Below are 19002 nucleotides of genomic sequence, written 5' to 3' on the forward strand. Positions count from 1 at the left end.
TTTATGATCCACGCCCTAATTGTTACGAAACCGTGAATCAACTGGTGAATGAGACGTTATTTGTTGCATCATATTCTGAAAAGACTTTAGCAGAAATTACTTTGATACAACGCATAATTTTGTCCTTTCTTAGGGTGCGGCATCAGCGATTCTGGTATATTTGGTAAAATTCAAATGACAACACTGATTTGAGATCACAATTAACTTTCTGACATGTTCTTGTCGTACTTGGCGAGTTCATGAGAAAGCAGACAACGCTCTGTTGACGAATTGATTATGTCGGCATATATGGAATATGCACCTAAAAGATACTCTCGCAGCCATTCGTCGATAAATGCTTAACTTTCATTCTTGAGTTTACGTTTTGTTGGTGAGACGAGCGCGTAATTATGCTACCAGGTGCCAGGAACATGTAACTAGGGCTGGGCACAATGATTCGAGTATTCGAATCTGAATCGAGTATTAATTTTACTGATTCGAGTCGAGTAATAAAAGACGTTTTTTTCGAGTACTGAAATTATACGTTCCTCGCAACTGAAAGTTAATTTACTAACGAGAATTAAAGTTTTAATACCATTTTATACTGAGTAAGCCTTGAAACCATGATCGGCCGTGTCGCCGCATAGAGATATAGTACAAAGCTACGAACGTTGCTGGAAATAATACATTTCCGAAGTACTGATCATCCCACTACATTGTCACAAAGTTCAATGAAATCGGTATGGTTGAAAAATTACCAAAGTATCTTTAAAGTGATGAAAAGCAGAAACAAACATTATATTCTTTGTGGTGGCATAAAAGTTACATATTTGAACTTTGACATATTACATTCTGTTATGACGTCATATTGACTGATACTCGAGCCGAGTCGAAGCAAAATACGTGATTCAGAATCGAATCATTCAGGTACTCGATTTTGCCCAGCCCTATACTCGTAACGCGCCCTTAACAATGCGTTTTAAGTCGGGGTGTGTCCGTCTATAGTACAGAGTAATACCAGAGCTAACCTGGGCCTAGGATATCAACTGAACAACGAGGAAACCAGCCTAGACTAGTCAACGCGATCATATTTATATTTATGCTTGCTGATTCCGAATTATTTGCATCGGATACATATTTGATTGCTTCTCTTTGGACTATAAGACTGTATCAAATATCTGTATCTTTTGTTGGTGTTCGTTGCAGGTTTTTCCTATAGCATATGACAATCCTGAAACTGATTTGCTGCAGATGTTGGAGTATATGATTTCTGAATTGCTTGTTTTAGATTTTCTAGGTTTAACATCTGTATCGGGTGAGATATGTCGGATAGATATAAATCTTTTGAACTAGGTATTTTATCCTGCACCGTACTGCGTGTCGAAATCGAAAAGGCACCGTAGGCAACTGTACAACTTTTGAGAGTGATGCCCTTCGTACATTAAAGATGTTTTGAAGCGTTTTGGCCAGAATAATTAACTAAATATACTTGTATTTGAAGCTACAAAATTAAATTGTCAGAATATTTCTACATCGTATCATAAAGGATGATGCTGCTTAGTGTTGGTACCCCCATTCATGTTAAAGTTAAGAGCTTGGTGCAGGACTAGATTCAATGTGAGCAAATCTCTACCACATTCTCAGTTGATTTAGTAGGCACACAAAGCAATAAAACAAAACCCAATACAATTAACTTCCCCGTATGGCCAATCGCAGAGGAGAATTCTGGATGTGTATATATGGATCTCGAACCGAATGCTATGAGCCCGTAGGCCTCATCCGATGGATGTTATAACACCCTGGATTTGATCCCGGAAATAGCGCATACAAATATACCAGTAATTAGTCGAGTGGTCTAATAGTGAAGTCCCAAATCGAAAGCGGATTTCGACCACTTACCTATTGTCCTTACAATAGGGGGGTGCCAGACCCAGGCAATTTTTGAAAGGGGACGCTGTAGAAAAAAAAGGTTAAGAACCACTGGCCCATAACGTCATTTTCGCCCCGCACAGTGATTTCACTATAACATCAGTGTCTTTAAGGTCTTTTGTCATATTACGGACGACTTCCACGCTCGCGGTCTTCCACCATCAATCTTTCGTGTTTCATACGCCCGCAACTTGATCTTTTGCTGTCGGGTGGTGCTGACTCGGCTCACCATCACTTGCTATGGCAGTGAGGTTAGCGAAGAGGAGCCCAGATAAACCTCCGACACATAGAATCTTGGCAGAGTCGAGACTCGAACCTGTCGCATGTATGTGTACTGTATAATGCATCCTTAAATTTTGAAATTTGTCTGGGACTACTTACAAAGTTTTAGGCAGGGCGTGTCGCTTTAAACCTACTTTTGAAAGCTAACAAATCGATTACCATTTATGGTCATCATTTTGCTCCTGCTCTGAGAAATTCTTGTAAGCTCAAATTGGCATGGATGACATTTCGTCTGCTTCCACCTGGGTAGCATCAGTGACTACTTGACGGACCTCTTCAAAAAGTCATGACGTAGAGTACACAGACAGAATCTACACTCCACAGAGTCTATAATATTTTGACACATCTATCTATAATCAGATGGTCCTCCCAGATTGACAATAAAAACGGTTCATTGTAAGTTGTAACATAGAATTAAGGGTACAGCTTCTTACAAGAACTTAACATGGCGCTATTGTATAACAAATACACACTATTCACTTTTTATTCTCTATCCATTTGCTTTAGTGAACGCCCATGGTCATGGTGAACGATGCAGACAACTTACGGTGAACGATAGAAAGTATTCTACATTCCAAGATGTATACAATGATGAAGATCCGTTTTGTTTGGAAGTGACGCCACCTAACATATCTTTCGGATTTTTATTTCATAAATTCGATGGGATTTCTTTCTCCGATGATAGCCAAGAAATAAACACTTATGGTAAGATTTGCTATCTGCAAAGTAAACCTGTTTTAAATCTGAGAGGGCACTTCGCAGCATACCGGAAAATGAAAATCCCTTGCAAACTGGATCCTTCACAAGGATTCCAGCAGCAAGCTATTTGATAGATGAGTTTACCTTGTGCACAATTGATACAGGCGGACATTAGTACAATTAGTCAATGCATTTTATTCGCTTCAGACACCTTCGACGGAAAAGAAACAGATGGTATTTCTTCGGATTGTCTGATCGTGCAATTCAATAATGCTTGCAAATTCGAGCCGAAGATAACTCGCCAAAAATGTTCGTATGACGTAAGCGTGAAGAGGAGCGGGTTATCAAAAATATACGTGACGCGTACGAAGACGAGGGAGTCCGGAAATTTACAGAATGTGTCTGTTACTGTTCGATCTATCAATCAATTCGACGGGTATTTCAATAATTGCAGCGGTGAGCCATTTTCGACTTATCTCACCTAAACGAGTCACATGTCGGCGACGACCGATTTCGCGTCGTCGGGAGAGGTCGTTCACACTTTCATTTGTATGCCTTGGAGTCGACTTTATATCAAAATACGCCAACCTAGTTTGCGCCAAGAGAATAAGTTCGTATACCATCTAAAATAGTACATCGATCTCAAGCGACCTGTTCGCCCCGATTATCCGATATTTCATCCCGGTGACGTCATATTTGGTGAAACGATTGTTGATATACATTATACAATATTCGGTCCAGTTCTCTACTTGTTGCTAAGGATTACCCCTATAGAGAGTGTCAGCCGAAAATATTCGGGTTTATTTCAATATAAATATACTATTCAATTGTAAACGAGTCTAGTTATAGGCGTCAAAATATTTTATACTTTATGACTATACTGTTAGTCAATGTCTCAAATATTCCTACTATACCATATTGCTCGAACTTCAATAATATACCTCGTTTGGATTCTAGCAATATGCATTCGTTTTTTACCATATCTGATAGTCATGGTGAAAATTTACCAGGATTATCATAGTCATAGAGACTTGTAGTGGGGCAGCATAGCAAACCTATTGTGCATTATGTGATACAAGCACCAAATTTGGCACACATGTATATTAACATGTTGCGAACATTTTCAGATATTGAGCCACTCGGAATTCTCTCTTTATGTCCGCCATATTGGATTTCAAAATGGCCGCCATTTGAAATCTACATTTGCGATTATGGCTGGGTCAAATGCTACTATTGACTTCATTTTGGGTCAAGGAATCCAATGGTACCAATTTCACAATCCAATGCTCAAACCAATGCACAGTTCTAATGCACTAATCTAAATCAAATGCACAAATCTAAAATTTTAACGCACAAATCTAAATCAAATGCACAAATCTAAGATTCTAATGCACAAATCTAAATCAAATGCACAAATCTAAAATTCTAATATGCCACTGCCACAAGTACATGTATGTTGTGGACTCATCGTCTTGTGCAGTCCCCGTCACACACACAGAGGGCTGTGCACTGAAGGCCAGCCTTCTTGCATTTGCAGCGCTTCACACACCCTTACTGGCACTTGCAAGAAATCAGCTCAATGCAGCTGTGAGCTGCCTCAGGTAGCCTGGTCCAGTATGGTGTGTACTGTTCTCCAGTCATTAACCAACCCCAGTTGGTTGTGGGAGGGAGATCAGGTGCTGGCAGCAATATCTGACCCCAAACATATCCACCTTGATACACTGCCCTCTTGACATGTTCCTCTAAAGCTGCCTTCGTTGGAGGGATCAGCTGCACATCGTTCTTCCTTGCAAAGAGTTTCCTTCTGGCCGTGTCAATGTCCGTGCATTTGCTGGTTCGATCATACAACAAGATCACAAACCTCTCGATGATGCACATTGCATCATTTGGTATGTCACGTGGTGCGGAGGACAGCAGCAGCAGCGCCTCAGTGAGTTCTGGCAGTATCGCCCAGACTGCCCACGCAGTCTTCTTGCCATGTCTGGCAAAACTAGACACAGTGTCGCATCCAGTCAGAGCGTGGAACATTGGCAGTGCACGAGCCTTTTCTTGTCCCAGTCCAGCTGCAATTTCGTGTGCTGCTAGGTATCGGAATCTTTGGCCTGTTCCGAATGCCAGCCACAGTTCTTCTTCTGGTTGCAACTCCTGTACCACGGACACTGCCAGTACCACAACATCGGTTTCCACAGTCCGGATGACTATTGAGTGGTGTCCATGCTTGGCTGCATGAGATGCATGCAGCAACATCCGACTGTCAGCCTCTTCATGGTTGCATGGGGCGAGTGAGGTCAGATCTGGTAGTAGTGGCTTGCTGAGTACTGACTCTCCATCAGTAATGACCAGTTGCTTGTCCTCCTGTTCAAACCATTCCATGAGAGCTGCTGACAGGAACTTGAACAGCTCGGTCTTGTTGCTGTCCACTCGTAGGAAATTTTGCCAGTTTCCTGGTATAGATGCGGCGGCTACCACGCGTCTCCGCACGCCTTGTCCCCGCTTTGCACGTGTACTACCTTTCAGTGAATCAGCAAGGTAAGTATCCCAGACCAGATCCAGGCGTGACACTGTTTGCAGCTTCGTAGACATATATGGGATGAAGATCTGATGTGCATACTCTTCAAAGGTCTTTAATGCAGCCGGCTTCAGCATCTGGACTATGGCCGCTCCACCAAGCACTATACAGGTAGTGACAGGAGTCTCTGTCTTGGGGTCGGAGACTCATTCCAAGCATGTGATGAGATCATTCTTGGTACCAGCGAAGAGGTTTCCACCAGCAGACAGTGCAGGAGGACATGCCTGGTTCTCGTGACGAAAGAACTCCTCAAGGTTTCCATCCCTCGTCTGGCAGCTAATGTACAGGCGTGCGAAGAGTTCACGGTCATTCTTGACAGAGGTGAGCTGTTGCTGACCTTTGCTCTGGTTTCTTGGGGTTGAAGTGTTGAACACCTTCGGCTTGTTACGAGGAATGAGGTCGTCCACTGCCTTTGTTCTGTCCAACAGACACTCTCTGGTGAAAGCCTCGAACTGCTCTTGGCCAATCCCCTTGGCATTCATCACGGTCTCCACGGCAGCAGGACCTGCGATGTCCTTTGTGTCCAGTATGACTAGATCCTGACTCTCCTCCTCGAATGGGTTGCCCATCTCCTCTATGACACCGACGAGAGAGCGAACATCTTTCACAAATGAGGCCTGTACACTTGGCGTCTGATCGTGATGACGTTGTATGAGGGAGATTGCAGTACCATGGAAAGAGTCTTTTGATGTTGTTGCACTAGGGTTGTGATCGATGTTGTCTATAGCGGCAGTTGTGAACACTTCGCTACGCATTTTCGGAGGGCAGACCACTTGTTCTCTGTGAAACTGTTGACAGATATTGTTGCCCATCTGTGCTGAGAGCTGGAGCACTCTATCATAAGAGATACTTAGGCCAAGGTGTGACAGTCTGTCTACCAATTCCTTCTTGCGTGTATGAGCATGCAACATCATCCCGATGTATGTTGGAAGTGGGGTCTCCTGTGCAACACTGTGCCGGACACAAGTGGATGATGTGGTGCCACGTGTTCGCTTGTGCTTTACGCTGTTGAACTTCAGTATCTGGGCTGCGGTAATTGCTGCAGGGTTAGTGTCTGTCATCTGGTCTTTGATGCTGGGTCCCTCTAGGATCATGCTGACTAGGGCAAGCAGCAACGGTGGTACTGATTTTTCTTGACATCCTCCGGGGAATCCTGTGAAGGGCTTAGCTTCTCCAAACATTTCACGGCGAACAATGTGTGCAGCATGGGCAAGATGGACTGCATCACTGTCACTGTCCAGCTCGCAGGCTTTGTCAATAGCAGAACCGAGATATTTTTCAAATGACATCAGGATGTCTCTCCCCTTGGAGTATGTCCGCAAGTCAGGAAAGTGAGATAGCAGTCTCTGTTTCAGTCGCGTGGAGTGAACTCTCGTGTCGAGCTGCACTCCAAGCTGTTCCATTCTGGACTGATAGAGGTGGACAATATCGGCCAATCTGAATACTGTTGCCGTCTCCTCATCTTGTCCGGTTTCTTCAATGTAGAGTGCGAGTTCAGCGAAGACAACTGCCGACATTGCTCGCTCTTGGTCTGAGTTCTGTGGTAATGTTGACTGGACCTTTCTTGTGCGGTTATAAAGTCCTATCAAGCACTGTGGGTGATACTGGGCGTCCAACGCTACCATGTCCCCACCACTGAGCCGGCCAAGTAGTTCTGTATCACCAAGAAGGGTTGCACAGGCACGCACCCGTCTGTCCATTTGGAATGTTGCAGTTTTTCGAAGACTGTTAGCCCCAGCAGGTTGTGCACAGAAGAAACAAGTTTCTGGGACCTTTTCTGTAACCGATGAACGAGAATGTCCCCTGGTGAGTTTGCACACAGATTGTTCGTCGTCGCTTTGACCTTCTTTCTTGAGTGCTCTTTTTTGTGCCCTCTGCAGTTTGGTGTTGTTGTACTGGAGCCTGCACGTGTGGTGATATTGTGCACCGTGTGCAACCATCGCAGCTTCAATGCCATGACCATCATCGAGTCTTTCCAACTGAAATGATCCTGGAAGCTCTCCAAGTTCACTGAATTTGATAAAGTTCTCTGCAAGTGAACTGTACCCACTACCAATGTATTTTCTCTTTGATTGGTCGGGTTTGGTCAGTGTCTCCGCCTTGTCCTTCTGACATATGAGGCATAAACTCCAGTCAGTTGTGATGAGGTGCGGTGATGTTGATGGTGAAGTTCCCTCAGAAGGAGCTAGTCTGAACCTCTTGGGCATAGTAGAACTGTCTTCAGATTAATATCAGCTACCACCGTCAGTTTACAGACATGCATGCATCACTATGAACCTGGAATGACACAAAGTAACATTTCTGTTATCGTCACTGCACTACAGCTACCACTACAACAACTACTCTAACACCACCACCACCACCAGAATCGAGTCATTAGACTATAATAACGACAAATGTAGATCGATAAGTGGCCATGTAATGTGAAGCCGCCATTTTCAAATCCAATATGGCGGCACATTGGTAAAAATACGCATTGCAGATTGTTACCATTGGATTCCTTGACCCAAAAAACATACATTTTGATACCAAAATAAAGTCAGTAGCAGCATTAGGCCCAGAGCTAATCGCAAATGTAAATTTCAAATGGCGGCCATTTTGAAATCCAATATGGCGGACATAAAGAGAGAATTCCGAGTGGCTCAATATCTGAAAATGTTCGCAACATGTTAATATACATGTGTGCCAAATTTAGTGCTTGTATCACAAAATGCACAATCCTTTTGAATATTTGGGCTAAACCGCCCCACTATTGGTGAAAAGAGAATATGCCACAATACCCAAGTCGAAAATTGGGGTTAAAGGTGACGCTAAGGTTTCCCTGGGTCAGGGTTTTCTGGAGGTCTAAACACACACTCAGCTCATATATATGATTTCTGGTGATACGCCCGTTTAGGCCACCATCGGTTGCACGTAATTATAGGCCCGACCAGTATAGTCGAATTGTGACAGTTATGGTGGTAGGGTAGGTCGTGTGCAATCGCAGTTGCAGGAAAGGTTGGGGTTCGAAATGGAAACCCTCTCCTTCTGAATTGCCAATTCGATCTTCATCAGCTCATTTGTACGTCAGCAATTGGCATAATGCTGTTGGTTTCGTGCGAACAATACGATGGCAATTACCAAGGTGAAGCCTCTCATTTCTGAACCGGTATCGGAAAAGGAACAACATAAGGTTAAAGATAACTAACCTACGGATAGATACCAGAGATGAGCGGATTTGAAATTTCTCTGACCTAATCCGATCCAAATCCGAAGCTTCAAATGCTAAGCATAAACCTAATCCAGAAATTTTGTATATTCCAATTCTATTCCTAATCCTAATCCGATCTAAACTTGGAATTCCACTTGGAAAGCCTACATCTTAGGCCTATAATTCTGTCTTATAGGTGTATAATTCTGACTTCAATCTAATCCAATCCTAATCCGTCAAAACTTCACACATCCGGGTTTCCCAAATCCTAATCCTAATCCATGCTCATGCTCATCTCTTATAGATACCAGAGATGAGCGGATTTGAAATTGCTCTGTCCGGATTCAATCCAAATCCCGAACTTCAAATCCGAATCCAAATCCAGAAATTTTGAATATTCAAATCCTAATCCAGATCCTAATCCGACTCAAACTTGGAATTCGACTTAGAAACTGAAGCCTACATCTTATATTCCTATATAATTCTACAAAATGAAATAAAACGCTGAATGGGTGCCAAAGTACCTGAAGTAATAACTTTGCAAACTATGTAAAATCGTTGTAGGACGGAAAACTTTGTCGCCATTTGCTACCGTACATCAATCTCCCCGAAAATCGGTAAATCTAATCCTAATCCTGATCCATTTTTTGAAAAATCTCAAATCCGAAAAAAATTTCACAAATTCGGTTTTCCCAAATCCTAATTCATTCTTAGCTCTGATAGATAGTAGATAACTAGATACGCATTATGCAACACCCGTCGTCACGCTCTCTTGCTCAGTATTAGTTACTGCAGTGCTCGGCAATCTGAAAGCAACGTAATTGCTAATCTCATAGTTGACGACCCGAGCACTAAAATTAAATAAAGTTGATCTTATTTGAAGGCCACTGTCGTGCTGATTCCAAAAATATGCATTGAAATGTCATCACGGCACTGAAACCACCCCGAAATAGCTTTTAAAATCTGATAATCGGCATTGTTCTGAACAATCGCAGCGACGCTGCAGAATTTCCATAACGATGACCTTTGCGTGATTGCAATTGTTCAGAACAATTCCGATTTTCCGACTTCAAGGTGTATTTCGAGGGGGTTTCATCGCCCGGGTCAGATTTTAATGTATATTTTCGGAATCAGTGCAGCAATAGCTTTCGGATAAGATCAACATTTAATTTGAGCGCTCGGGTCGTCAGCTATCGGATTAGCAAGTACGTTGAGCAAGTAGGCGTGCTGAGCAGTATCTAACACTGAGCAAGAGAGCGTGACGACGGGTGTTACGTATCTATCCGTAGATTAGCTATCTATATACAGCCACACTGATCAGCTATAAATATTTAGTATAATTTTTTGGCTTTGTGTAAAAATTATATTTTAATGGTTACTTTCTTCTAACACTCTGTGCACAGTTCATTTTGTATACCAGTAATCCATAGAAATGTATTAGACGTGTAGTATGGTAGAATTTGTTGTTTTTATTACTTTAATGAGAGAATCCGTGAAGGTTCCGTAGATTAGTAAAGATTAAGAGCCGCTGGTTTAGCCCCTGCCCTACTGGTAGATCCGGACTAAGCTATGTTCTGTCGGGGCCCACGATATTCGGTATCGTAGACCCCGGTTCTATATATTACATTTTACCGTCTGGTATCACAGCTACTACTTCTCACGCAAACGTGATGATTCTTACAAGAGAAACGTCAAGTCAGCCTTCGCCAACACAAACTGAATTCGACAAGTCTACTTCTATTTATGCAGCAGGTACGCCGATATGAATATGCCGTTCCGCTTTTACGAGGATAGCATTTCTATGGTAAAGGGAAAGGTGTGTGTTAACTGTAGAAGGCCGGGCGAAATGCAGTACTGTGAAGTTGCTTTCTTGACATTTGTTAGTCTTATTTAGTCGAGGACTAAATAAGGGACGTAAAAACCACCCTCCAACACTAAGGTTAGGTTCCATTGATAGACCGACGCCGTTTGACAGACATGTTGGACTGTATAATATAAAATCCGGTGAAATATACAAAGGAATTAAATCGCCTTGTCAATGGCCTAATCATAGTTTTCACTCTTGATCCTTTCTAAATAGGAACATCCTGCCAGACTACGCCAACAAAGACGACGTTCCACAGCACGGAATCTTATTCCGAGAAAACCACATCTACAGGTACAGCTTAATAGAAAAGTGGTTCTCAACCGGTGTCCCGCGGCACACTAGTGGATACCGAACTGCTCAGGGGTCCCGCGAGGAGATGTGGTAAACAGGGTAGACGTATAAAAAACACTTGTTATAGTTACATCGGTCATTAAATCGAGGTGGGTAATAAATTGAAAGACCATTATCTGTTCATTACATCCAGTGGTGGCTTTTTATCGGCCGCCTAGGCCCCCTGGTCGAAGACTCCCCTATCTGGTTTAAGCGTGTTTTTTTCAAGGATGATTATAAACGTGGACATCCGTGTAACAATCAAGTAGATGATTCATTACAGATGGGTCTATCATCATATCTCTGCATTTGTTAGATAAGCCCCATATTTCTAGATAATCATCAAGTCTCTGCAAGCGGCAGAGGTTGCCTACTTACTTGTAGTGTATCCTTGCAACCATGCAATAATAGATATGGCCTAATCCCGTACCTGGCTCAAACCTTGACGTGGTGTGCTGGCATATTACTTATGTCAGCCGATAGCTTTCCAGATGAGTGGGGTCTATTTAGCCTGCAGCAGTAGTATATAGCTAATCTAGTATTCCACGCAGCATGCCATACATCTTCCACATGAAGATATGAGCTATAGGTATAACGGGGTCACTTCTTCTATAATTTGACAATGTATAATAAACAAAGCCCAGGAACTAGAGCAATTCAACATTTAAGCCTGCTACAAAGCCGTGTTATAGTGTCATATACATTATACACATCACATAATTCCGTTCCATATGGTGCACTAATATTAAGTTGGTTATAATAGATGCGAAAAGGGGTTCTGGGCGGAGCCACCATAAGCTACGATCACATACTTATAGGGGCCCCCTGGAAGTCTCGCCCACCCCTGCAATCGTAGGGCCACCACTGATTACATCGCATTGTGTTTTGTGAATTGCAATTTGCATTGTCTAGCTAGCTAGAGTGAAATGTGTGTATTGGTCGGATGAAAACAATAAATCGCTGAACATGAATATTATTATGATTATACTTTATCTGCACTTTTCCCTCGTTCATCACTGCAAAATGTAGCTTCATTCACACTATCTGGATATCATTTTAGGCATTAATCCGGGCTCGACGACGGCGAAAAAGATTGGAATTGCGTCTGGGGTAATCATTCCGTTGGCTTTGCTTTTGGCACTGGGCTATAAGTACTATATGCATCGGGTACGTTTCTTTTCATGGTCATCACAATAGGTGTAAACGTCAATATTTACATTAAAAATAAGAATATGCGACCCAGCGACCTCATCTACTTTTCAGAACTCGATACCTCTTTGGAAATTAGTGCGTAACAGGGAGAATCTGCCCCATAAATGCATGGTGCTCAATTACTGACGTTTCATTGGCCCATACTCCGCAACATGCAAAATGCAGAATGGAGGACTCTAACAACGAATTCCAGCCCTGTTTAACACGTGATTCATGAAAACGGCAATGATATCGCTTATATGTTGAACCCTGTAATCTTGAACGAAAGCCGAAACAAAGTTTTGGCGTGAATAACATACATTTATTTTTCATTACGACGTTAATTAACGTATATTTAGTCATTTCAATCAACCTAACTTTTCTTCAAAGCAGCGCACAAATGACGGTTACTCTTCTGGAGAAAAGAACTGAAATGGAAAGGAATGGGAATGCTAAATGGTGTCATAGTATAAGGATGCACATTGTACAGCATATCAAGGAAATTGACAATAACCATATATATGTATAACGCCAATAAATGAAATTACTGCGTTCAAATATGCAGAAGGAAAGTGATAATAGTACCACTTCATGTTACTTTATGTTATCAACGGAAAGCTCAATATGATTGTAAAACTAATTTTGAAATGCCGATGAAACATGATGAAGGTTGGCGGAGGACAGCGTACGGCCATCGATAAATAATTATGCGTTCGTTGAGAGCACGCAATTTTAATAAGCACGTATTCGTTGCACCTCGTTAACAATCTTTATACGACGTTTAGGATGTTTCGTCGATAGACCACATCGTTTGGCAGTGAATTGATCCATCTTCGTTATGTGATATCGTTGTAATGTCGAATTATTCTATATGGGCGAGTTTCCATAGGCCTAGTTCGCTCGTTCTCGTTTCAAAGCTCGTGGATTGCAAACATGACTTCGGGTGTATAACGCCATAAAGACCGTTAACTTTGTACTATGGTAACATAGTTTGGGAATGGTGACAAATAAACCATCGATAGTACAGTACCGAGTTAGAAACAAATTCATGACTCTGCCCCGTTTGCTTTCTGCAGTGAACTTAGGTATTTTACAAGGAAACCGTTGAACCTGAATCGCCAAACAGACGACAAAGAGATGCTTGGCATACCAAGCAGGGCGGAGCATTGACCGGAGCCGGATTGGATATCCGGCCGGATGTTCTCATTTTTGGCCGGAGCGGGTTCAGAGCCGGATCAGTACTTTTTCTGATGTCGGCCGGAGTCGGATCGGAGCCGGACCGGCACTTTTTACTAAGAATATGAGTCTTTCCTGCTGCCACCCTCGAATCAATAGTTGAAGAGAAACGTTCATGGAAATAAACCACATGCTAAGTCTAAGTTTGCATGATTACTTCAGATAAGGGTTGGGTTTGATCTTTGAGTTTTTAATTTCCTGTTTGCATTGCTTCAATCTATATTCAATACCATCTGTGAGTCAGTCAGAGGTGGTCAAAGTAGTCACAGTCGCTACTCAAGTAGAAGTAAGAGTGGTGGCTCACAAGTAAGTAAGTAAGTAGGTATTCTACCCTTATTTTTTAATACAAAACTGAAAACTGTCAAGTAGAAGTAGATGTAGTCTAAAATCATAACTACTCGAAAAGTAGTGCGAGTAGGGAAAATCTACTTCAAGTACTTCAAAAAATAGAAGTACTTCGTTACTGACCACCTCTGCTGTGATTATATAATTATTATAGGAGTTTTTCGGACCGGATCAAGGTCATTTCTAGAATCCGGCCTAGGAGTCGGACCAGAGCTTTAAAAACAGGATCGGAGTAGGACCAGAGAATTTGTCGATCCGGTTCGCGCTAATACGAAGCCCCCAGTAGTCACTAACATTGATATGAGTATCTTTTATCGATATTTTGAAGGCGTTCAGGCGGTGCTTTTACGACCCTATGGCTGGCAGCCGTATACGCCACAGTAGTCGAAATGCGGTCCGTAAATGCCAACATCCCGCTGTATAAAAAGCAGAGTTGGCGAACTGTAGAACTTTCAGCTTGCCAAATTAGATTAGGGTTATAAATTGAATCAAGATCAGTTCATATCAAATCAGATTTCATTGTCTGATGCACGAGAATGGCAAATGTCTGTACAGCAAGCTTGGCTCGTTTCGCAGTACACAGTTCTCGGTAGCATTTTCCGGAATACCAGAAATTGACTAAAATTAGAGCATAGAAACAATTACCAAATTAGGTTAAAATTAGATTAACAGCATTTCGCTCCAACTAGTCTGATATCGAAAACTAGAATGATCTAAAGTTGCCCAAGCCTGTTGGGATGTGGTGATTTGAGGTTGTTCTCGACAAAACCGAAAGCCAACACCATGCTGATGATGACTGACGACGATACACCAGCCTTACTCAGTCGAAGTGAGTAACTGCAGTTACTCAATTCGACTGAGTAAGGCTGGTGTATCGTCGTCAGTCACGTGATAAAACGAAAAATAAGACCGCGTGTGATGGCTGACTCTTAATTAGTAACGAGTTGCCGTTTGCTCCAATAATAAAATCATTCATTGCATTTTCATGTTTTCATATGCAATGAATGATTTTAATATTGGAGCAAACGGCAACTCGTTACTAATTAAGAGTCAGCCATCACACGCGGTCTTATTTTTCGTTTTATCACGTGAATAGAGGCTATATATGCTTACCGCGAGGCTAAAACGAAAACTTCCGAGCAAAACGGCTCTTGCGTCCGACAGTGAGAAGTGTTTATTGCGGGGCATCACCATAGAACAGAGTTGGACGACTAGAATTTCGGCTTATCCAATAGACTTAGAATTAGAATTATTGCTATCAGCAGTTTATTTCAGATTAGACTAGAATTAAAATTATGATTCCGCGGTTTTTCTCCAAAAAAGATTAGAATTAGATTATAGCTACGCATTTTTTTCGAAATTAGATGAGAATTAGAATTACTGAATTCGCGAGACCTTGTAAATTAAATCTAGTTTAATTCATATCAAATCATTCTCATAGCACGAGAATAGAAAATGTCTTGGTTCGTTTCCCACTACACATAGTTCCCTTGTAGCATTTCAAGAAAACCAGAAATTAGATTATAATTATATAATTAGCCTGTTGAAACATTTCACAAATTAGATTAGAATTGGAATTAGAGAAAATACACTTTTACCGTCATTTCGCTCTAATTAGTCTACGTAGACAACTTCAAGTGTGTATTTGTACAAGCCTGCAATACGATGCCATTTTTGCCGGCCGGGGAGTTGAAAACAAGCAATTCTAGCAATCAATGACCGACCAATCTCGGAGGAGTGCTCTTGTGAGGCGCTGTAGAGACTTGTGTTCTACAAACATTGGAACGGATGCCGTTTGTTAGTCCACTGGATAACTAGGAATTTGGTTGGATAGTTAATACCGCTCTGTAGATATGTTACGGATTGCCGACTGCTCTAGCGTCTCGAACTATCTATTAGTGCACAGCTGTAGGGTGATTTCATTCAGCGGATAGGGGAACGGGTCCAGGAATTCCCAAATCCTTCCCTGTAAAAAGGATATTCAAGTTCCATGGTCACCTTTTAAGTTCATTTGTCGACAAGACACTATATATTAGGACGTAAATACACACATGCGAAGAAGCATTGGTCGCATTCTTATCCAATGTGGAGGGTGACTTATTTGATTCGCCGTATGATGCAACGTTTGATACCAATCAGACAAATGGAATGTCTTGGAAATATCATGACTCTTTGGTTCTATTTAGCCGTCGTGCAAAGCACAATTACCGATTGTACAATGCGCAACGTAGCCTACATTGTGTACAATCTTTACATGTATAATAGCAATGGCTGCAAGAACATCACACAACACAACACAACACCGGTATCACGATTCGAGACATACGACGATACGTGTTTCCTGGTTGTTCGGAAACGATTTTTCTAGATATAAGCAATTACAACTAAAACTTCTCCCTTTTAAAATTACTCGATAAAAGAACGAGAACCGAACTAATCAAAGAACGGCATGGTACTTAGTTGACCATGAACTAACTAAATTCATAGTTTATATGTAGAAGTATGTGTCCTGTATATTGATCAAAAAATTGGATGAATAACAGTCCCAATAGCACACTGCCTTCGCGGTGGAAATTCCGCTGCACAGTGTGCACGACTGCACGTGCATGAAACACCAATAAATGTAAACTCATGTAACGAACAGTTAGGGCGGGCGGATCATGGCTTCACAGAAATTCTCTTTCCACTAATATCCGCAGCTCTTTGATACATGTATTGGATGCTGTGATACGTCCAATTTAGGTTTTAAGATTTACACAAAAAAGTAGAGGAGCGATAATGTTTGTTGATATATAATAATTATATAATATAACTGTTGGCGTAAAGAGGCGTATAATTTCACTACGCAAAAAAACCATCTCTCACTATACTCGACTTCGATAGTTACAATGAATACACGAGTCATTGTCCCCAGCCCTAGTAACCATGCCGAAGCGGAACTTTCTATCTGGCCCTTCATGAAGTATGTATTAGTTGGCGGATAACCTACCACATCTATAATACGTAAAGATTTACTGGTATATGATGAAGCATTATGTTCACTGTTCACTCTAAACTGATTCAAAGATGATCCAGCCGTTCGGATTACGATACTTATGTCAGTTCAGCTCAAGAACTCTCCACTTCAGAGAGAATAGGACCTGCCCGGCTACGTCCACTCTTTACACACTATTTTGGCGTATCAATTGAGGTCGTTGTTATCATGTGATGTGACGTGACACATTCAGTCTCGCAAATTCTTCATGTCGTGTGCGGGACGTACACAGACCATTTATCGATGTATGAATATGAGAGCAAGATTGTATTGAGTTAATGATAAGGATAAAATTACTTTTCAAAAACAGCTCGACTGTAGATATCAAAATGCATTTAAAACTATTTGTGAAAACACCGTTTAATATGTATTCAGTATTGATTTCCCGATTTAATTGGATCTTACATCGACGAACCAGACGTATGTACGTGTCAATACAGCCACCAGATTATTATAACGCAATGAACATCGCTCGGTACGGTTCCCATCTAAGTATAACACTTTTTAAGGTATATTGATCACGACGATGCTTCAAAGACCCCAATTTTTAGGATATGAGCAGACTTGAGAACATTGTAAAGGCCAACAAATGTTGTTAGTTGTTCGCTTCTCTGCTGACAGACTGCTGGGGAATTTGTCCTGACGACGAAACCATACGTGAGAGATTACAGTATGTAATGTCCGCCCACCGGGAGATGTGTAAGAGAATACTTGCATATGACAAACAAAACTATTTGCGTTGTAATCACCAGACAAATATAATCATCAAAAACAACAACAGCAGCAGACATTGGACGATTACTGTATCAATGCAATTAATTACGGTTACTATTACTTCTGAATTATGATTTCGACTAGAGCAGTGGCTCCCAACGTGGGCAATATCGCCCCCCTCCCCCCGGGGCGATTTGGCGGGCTAGGGGGTGAAAATAACGAAGGGGGCGATGTCGCGGTTAAACGGCTGTATTGGAGTCCAGTCGAAGAAATGATGATTTTTTCTTTAGTCAACTCACAAAAATATAGCTAAAATAGTGTAATTTTGAAGTCGAGCCGGTAAGTTGACCTTTTTTGTCATCTCGTCGGTTATTACAGTTTGTATGCCCATTTTTAGGTTCCCAATATTTGGGGGGCGATGATTGGTGTGGAGCTTGAAAAGGGGGCGATGAGTCGAAAAAGGTTGGGAACCACTAGATAAGAGCAAATTCTCTCAATACGCGATTACGATTTAAAGAGCTTCTTGGAGGCACAGAACTTCAATATACAATTGAATAGTATATTCATATTGATTTCGAATCGTTGGACGGGGCCGTTCACAATTCCAATTGTGTGCCTTGGAATCGACTTTTATCAAAATACACCAACCAAAACTCTGTCAACAAAAGGAGTTCGTGTACCACCTAAAAATGGTACATTGAACGCTCTCTCTTTCATGCTGGTGACGTCATATTTTGTGATACGATTGTTGATGTACAAAGTCCTTTCCAATTCTCTACTAGTTGCTGGCGATTACCCCTGACGAGTTTCAGCCGAAAATATTCGAGTTCATTTCAATATGAATATACTATTCGATTACGATTTAATGGAAAAGTAATCACGATGATTCTCGATTCCATCATTTTGCTTCCTCCTACCGTGGCCATGAAAACGTTTTCTCACATTGTAATCACAAAGTATAATCGGATTAGATATGTAAAATCGTGGATTCGGTTACTTTGGATTTTTTTTTCGAATGTTATCGATTACGATTTCGACATTTTGAAAATGATGTATAATCGTCGTAATAGAATATGACCAAAATCACGATTACCCCCTGTTTGGTTAACTGCTGTTAACCGACATGTTATGTACATCCAGGGCCGTAACAGCACTTCGTCAGCCCCCCCCCCAAAACGTTGGTCTTGGGCCCCCCATAGAGTGATAAACCCAACTTCTGGGGGGCTTCGCCCCCCCCCCAGACTCCCCATAAGACTGTACGCAGTTTACCGCTACTATCCATCTATATTGGGTGTCCGTCTAGTATCAACGATTTCTCGACAGACCGCGCGGAGCGCGAAAAAATTGTATAATTCACGATTGAATCGGTCAGTATGATCGAGAATTTCATATATATTGCTATCAATTTTTATCCTCTCTTTGCTCACGTAATCAGATTTACTGACAGAGCGGAGTGAGGTGTGTTTCAAAAGGTAGGACCACTCAATAATAATAATTTAACATCTCCGGGCGTATACCTGTCGGCAGGAACGAATCAGCACTTCGTCAGGCCCCCGAAAAGTAGGGCCTACTTCGGTCGTGGGCTCCCATGCGGTGATAAACCGACTCCCCCCTCATCACGTTGCTCGCTTTTACCA

At 41.8% G+C, this 19002-nt stretch overlaps 1 protein-coding gene across 2 annotated transcripts; it reads left to right on the top strand.

The window, feature by feature from the left end:
* The first annotated feature begins 1095 nt into the window (after nt 1-1095).
* On the top strand, nt 1096-12589 carry LOC145444858 (uncharacterized). Of its 2 annotated transcripts, none has more exons than XM_080322898.1 (7): nt 1096-1294; nt 2698-2895; nt 3097-3345; nt 10296-10400; nt 10729-10806; nt 11906-12012; nt 12427-12589. In XM_080322898.1, the coding sequence occupies exons 1-7, from the start codon at nt 1231-1233 to the stop codon at nt 12466-12468; spliced, it is 843 nt and encodes a 280-aa protein (XP_080179024.1). In that variant the 5' UTR covers nt 1096-1230; the 3' UTR covers nt 12469-12589. The 2 variants fall into 2 exon arrangements, with proteins under 2 accessions (XP_080179024.1, XP_080179025.1); XM_080322899.1 differs by having other exon boundaries at nt 1102-1294; nt 12430-12589.
* The last annotated feature ends 6413 nt before the right edge of the window (nt 12590-19002 follow it).

Source organism: Botryllus schlosseri, chromosome 8, assembly GCF_051294905.1.
Source record: "Botryllus schlosseri isolate E-star chromosome 8, Bs_hap1, whole genome shotgun sequence".
Taxonomy (NCBI): domain Eukaryota; kingdom Metazoa; phylum Chordata; class Ascidiacea; order Stolidobranchia; family Styelidae; genus Botryllus; species Botryllus schlosseri.

Bases quoted from the DNA above. Each gene is read 5' to 3' on its own strand.
- LOC145444858 (XM_080322898.1), top strand. From the start codon at position 1,231: ATGTTGGAGTATATGATTTCTGAATTGCTTGTTTTAGATTTTCTAGGT. The intron at 1,295-2,697 runs GTGAGATATGTC...CATTTGCTTTAG, and splicing joins AGGTTTAACATCTGTATCGG to TGAACGCCCATGGTCATGGT. The intron at 3,346-10,295 runs GTGAGCCATTTT...CTGGTATCACAG, and splicing joins GTATTTCAATAATTGCAGCG to CTACTACTTCTCACGCAAAC.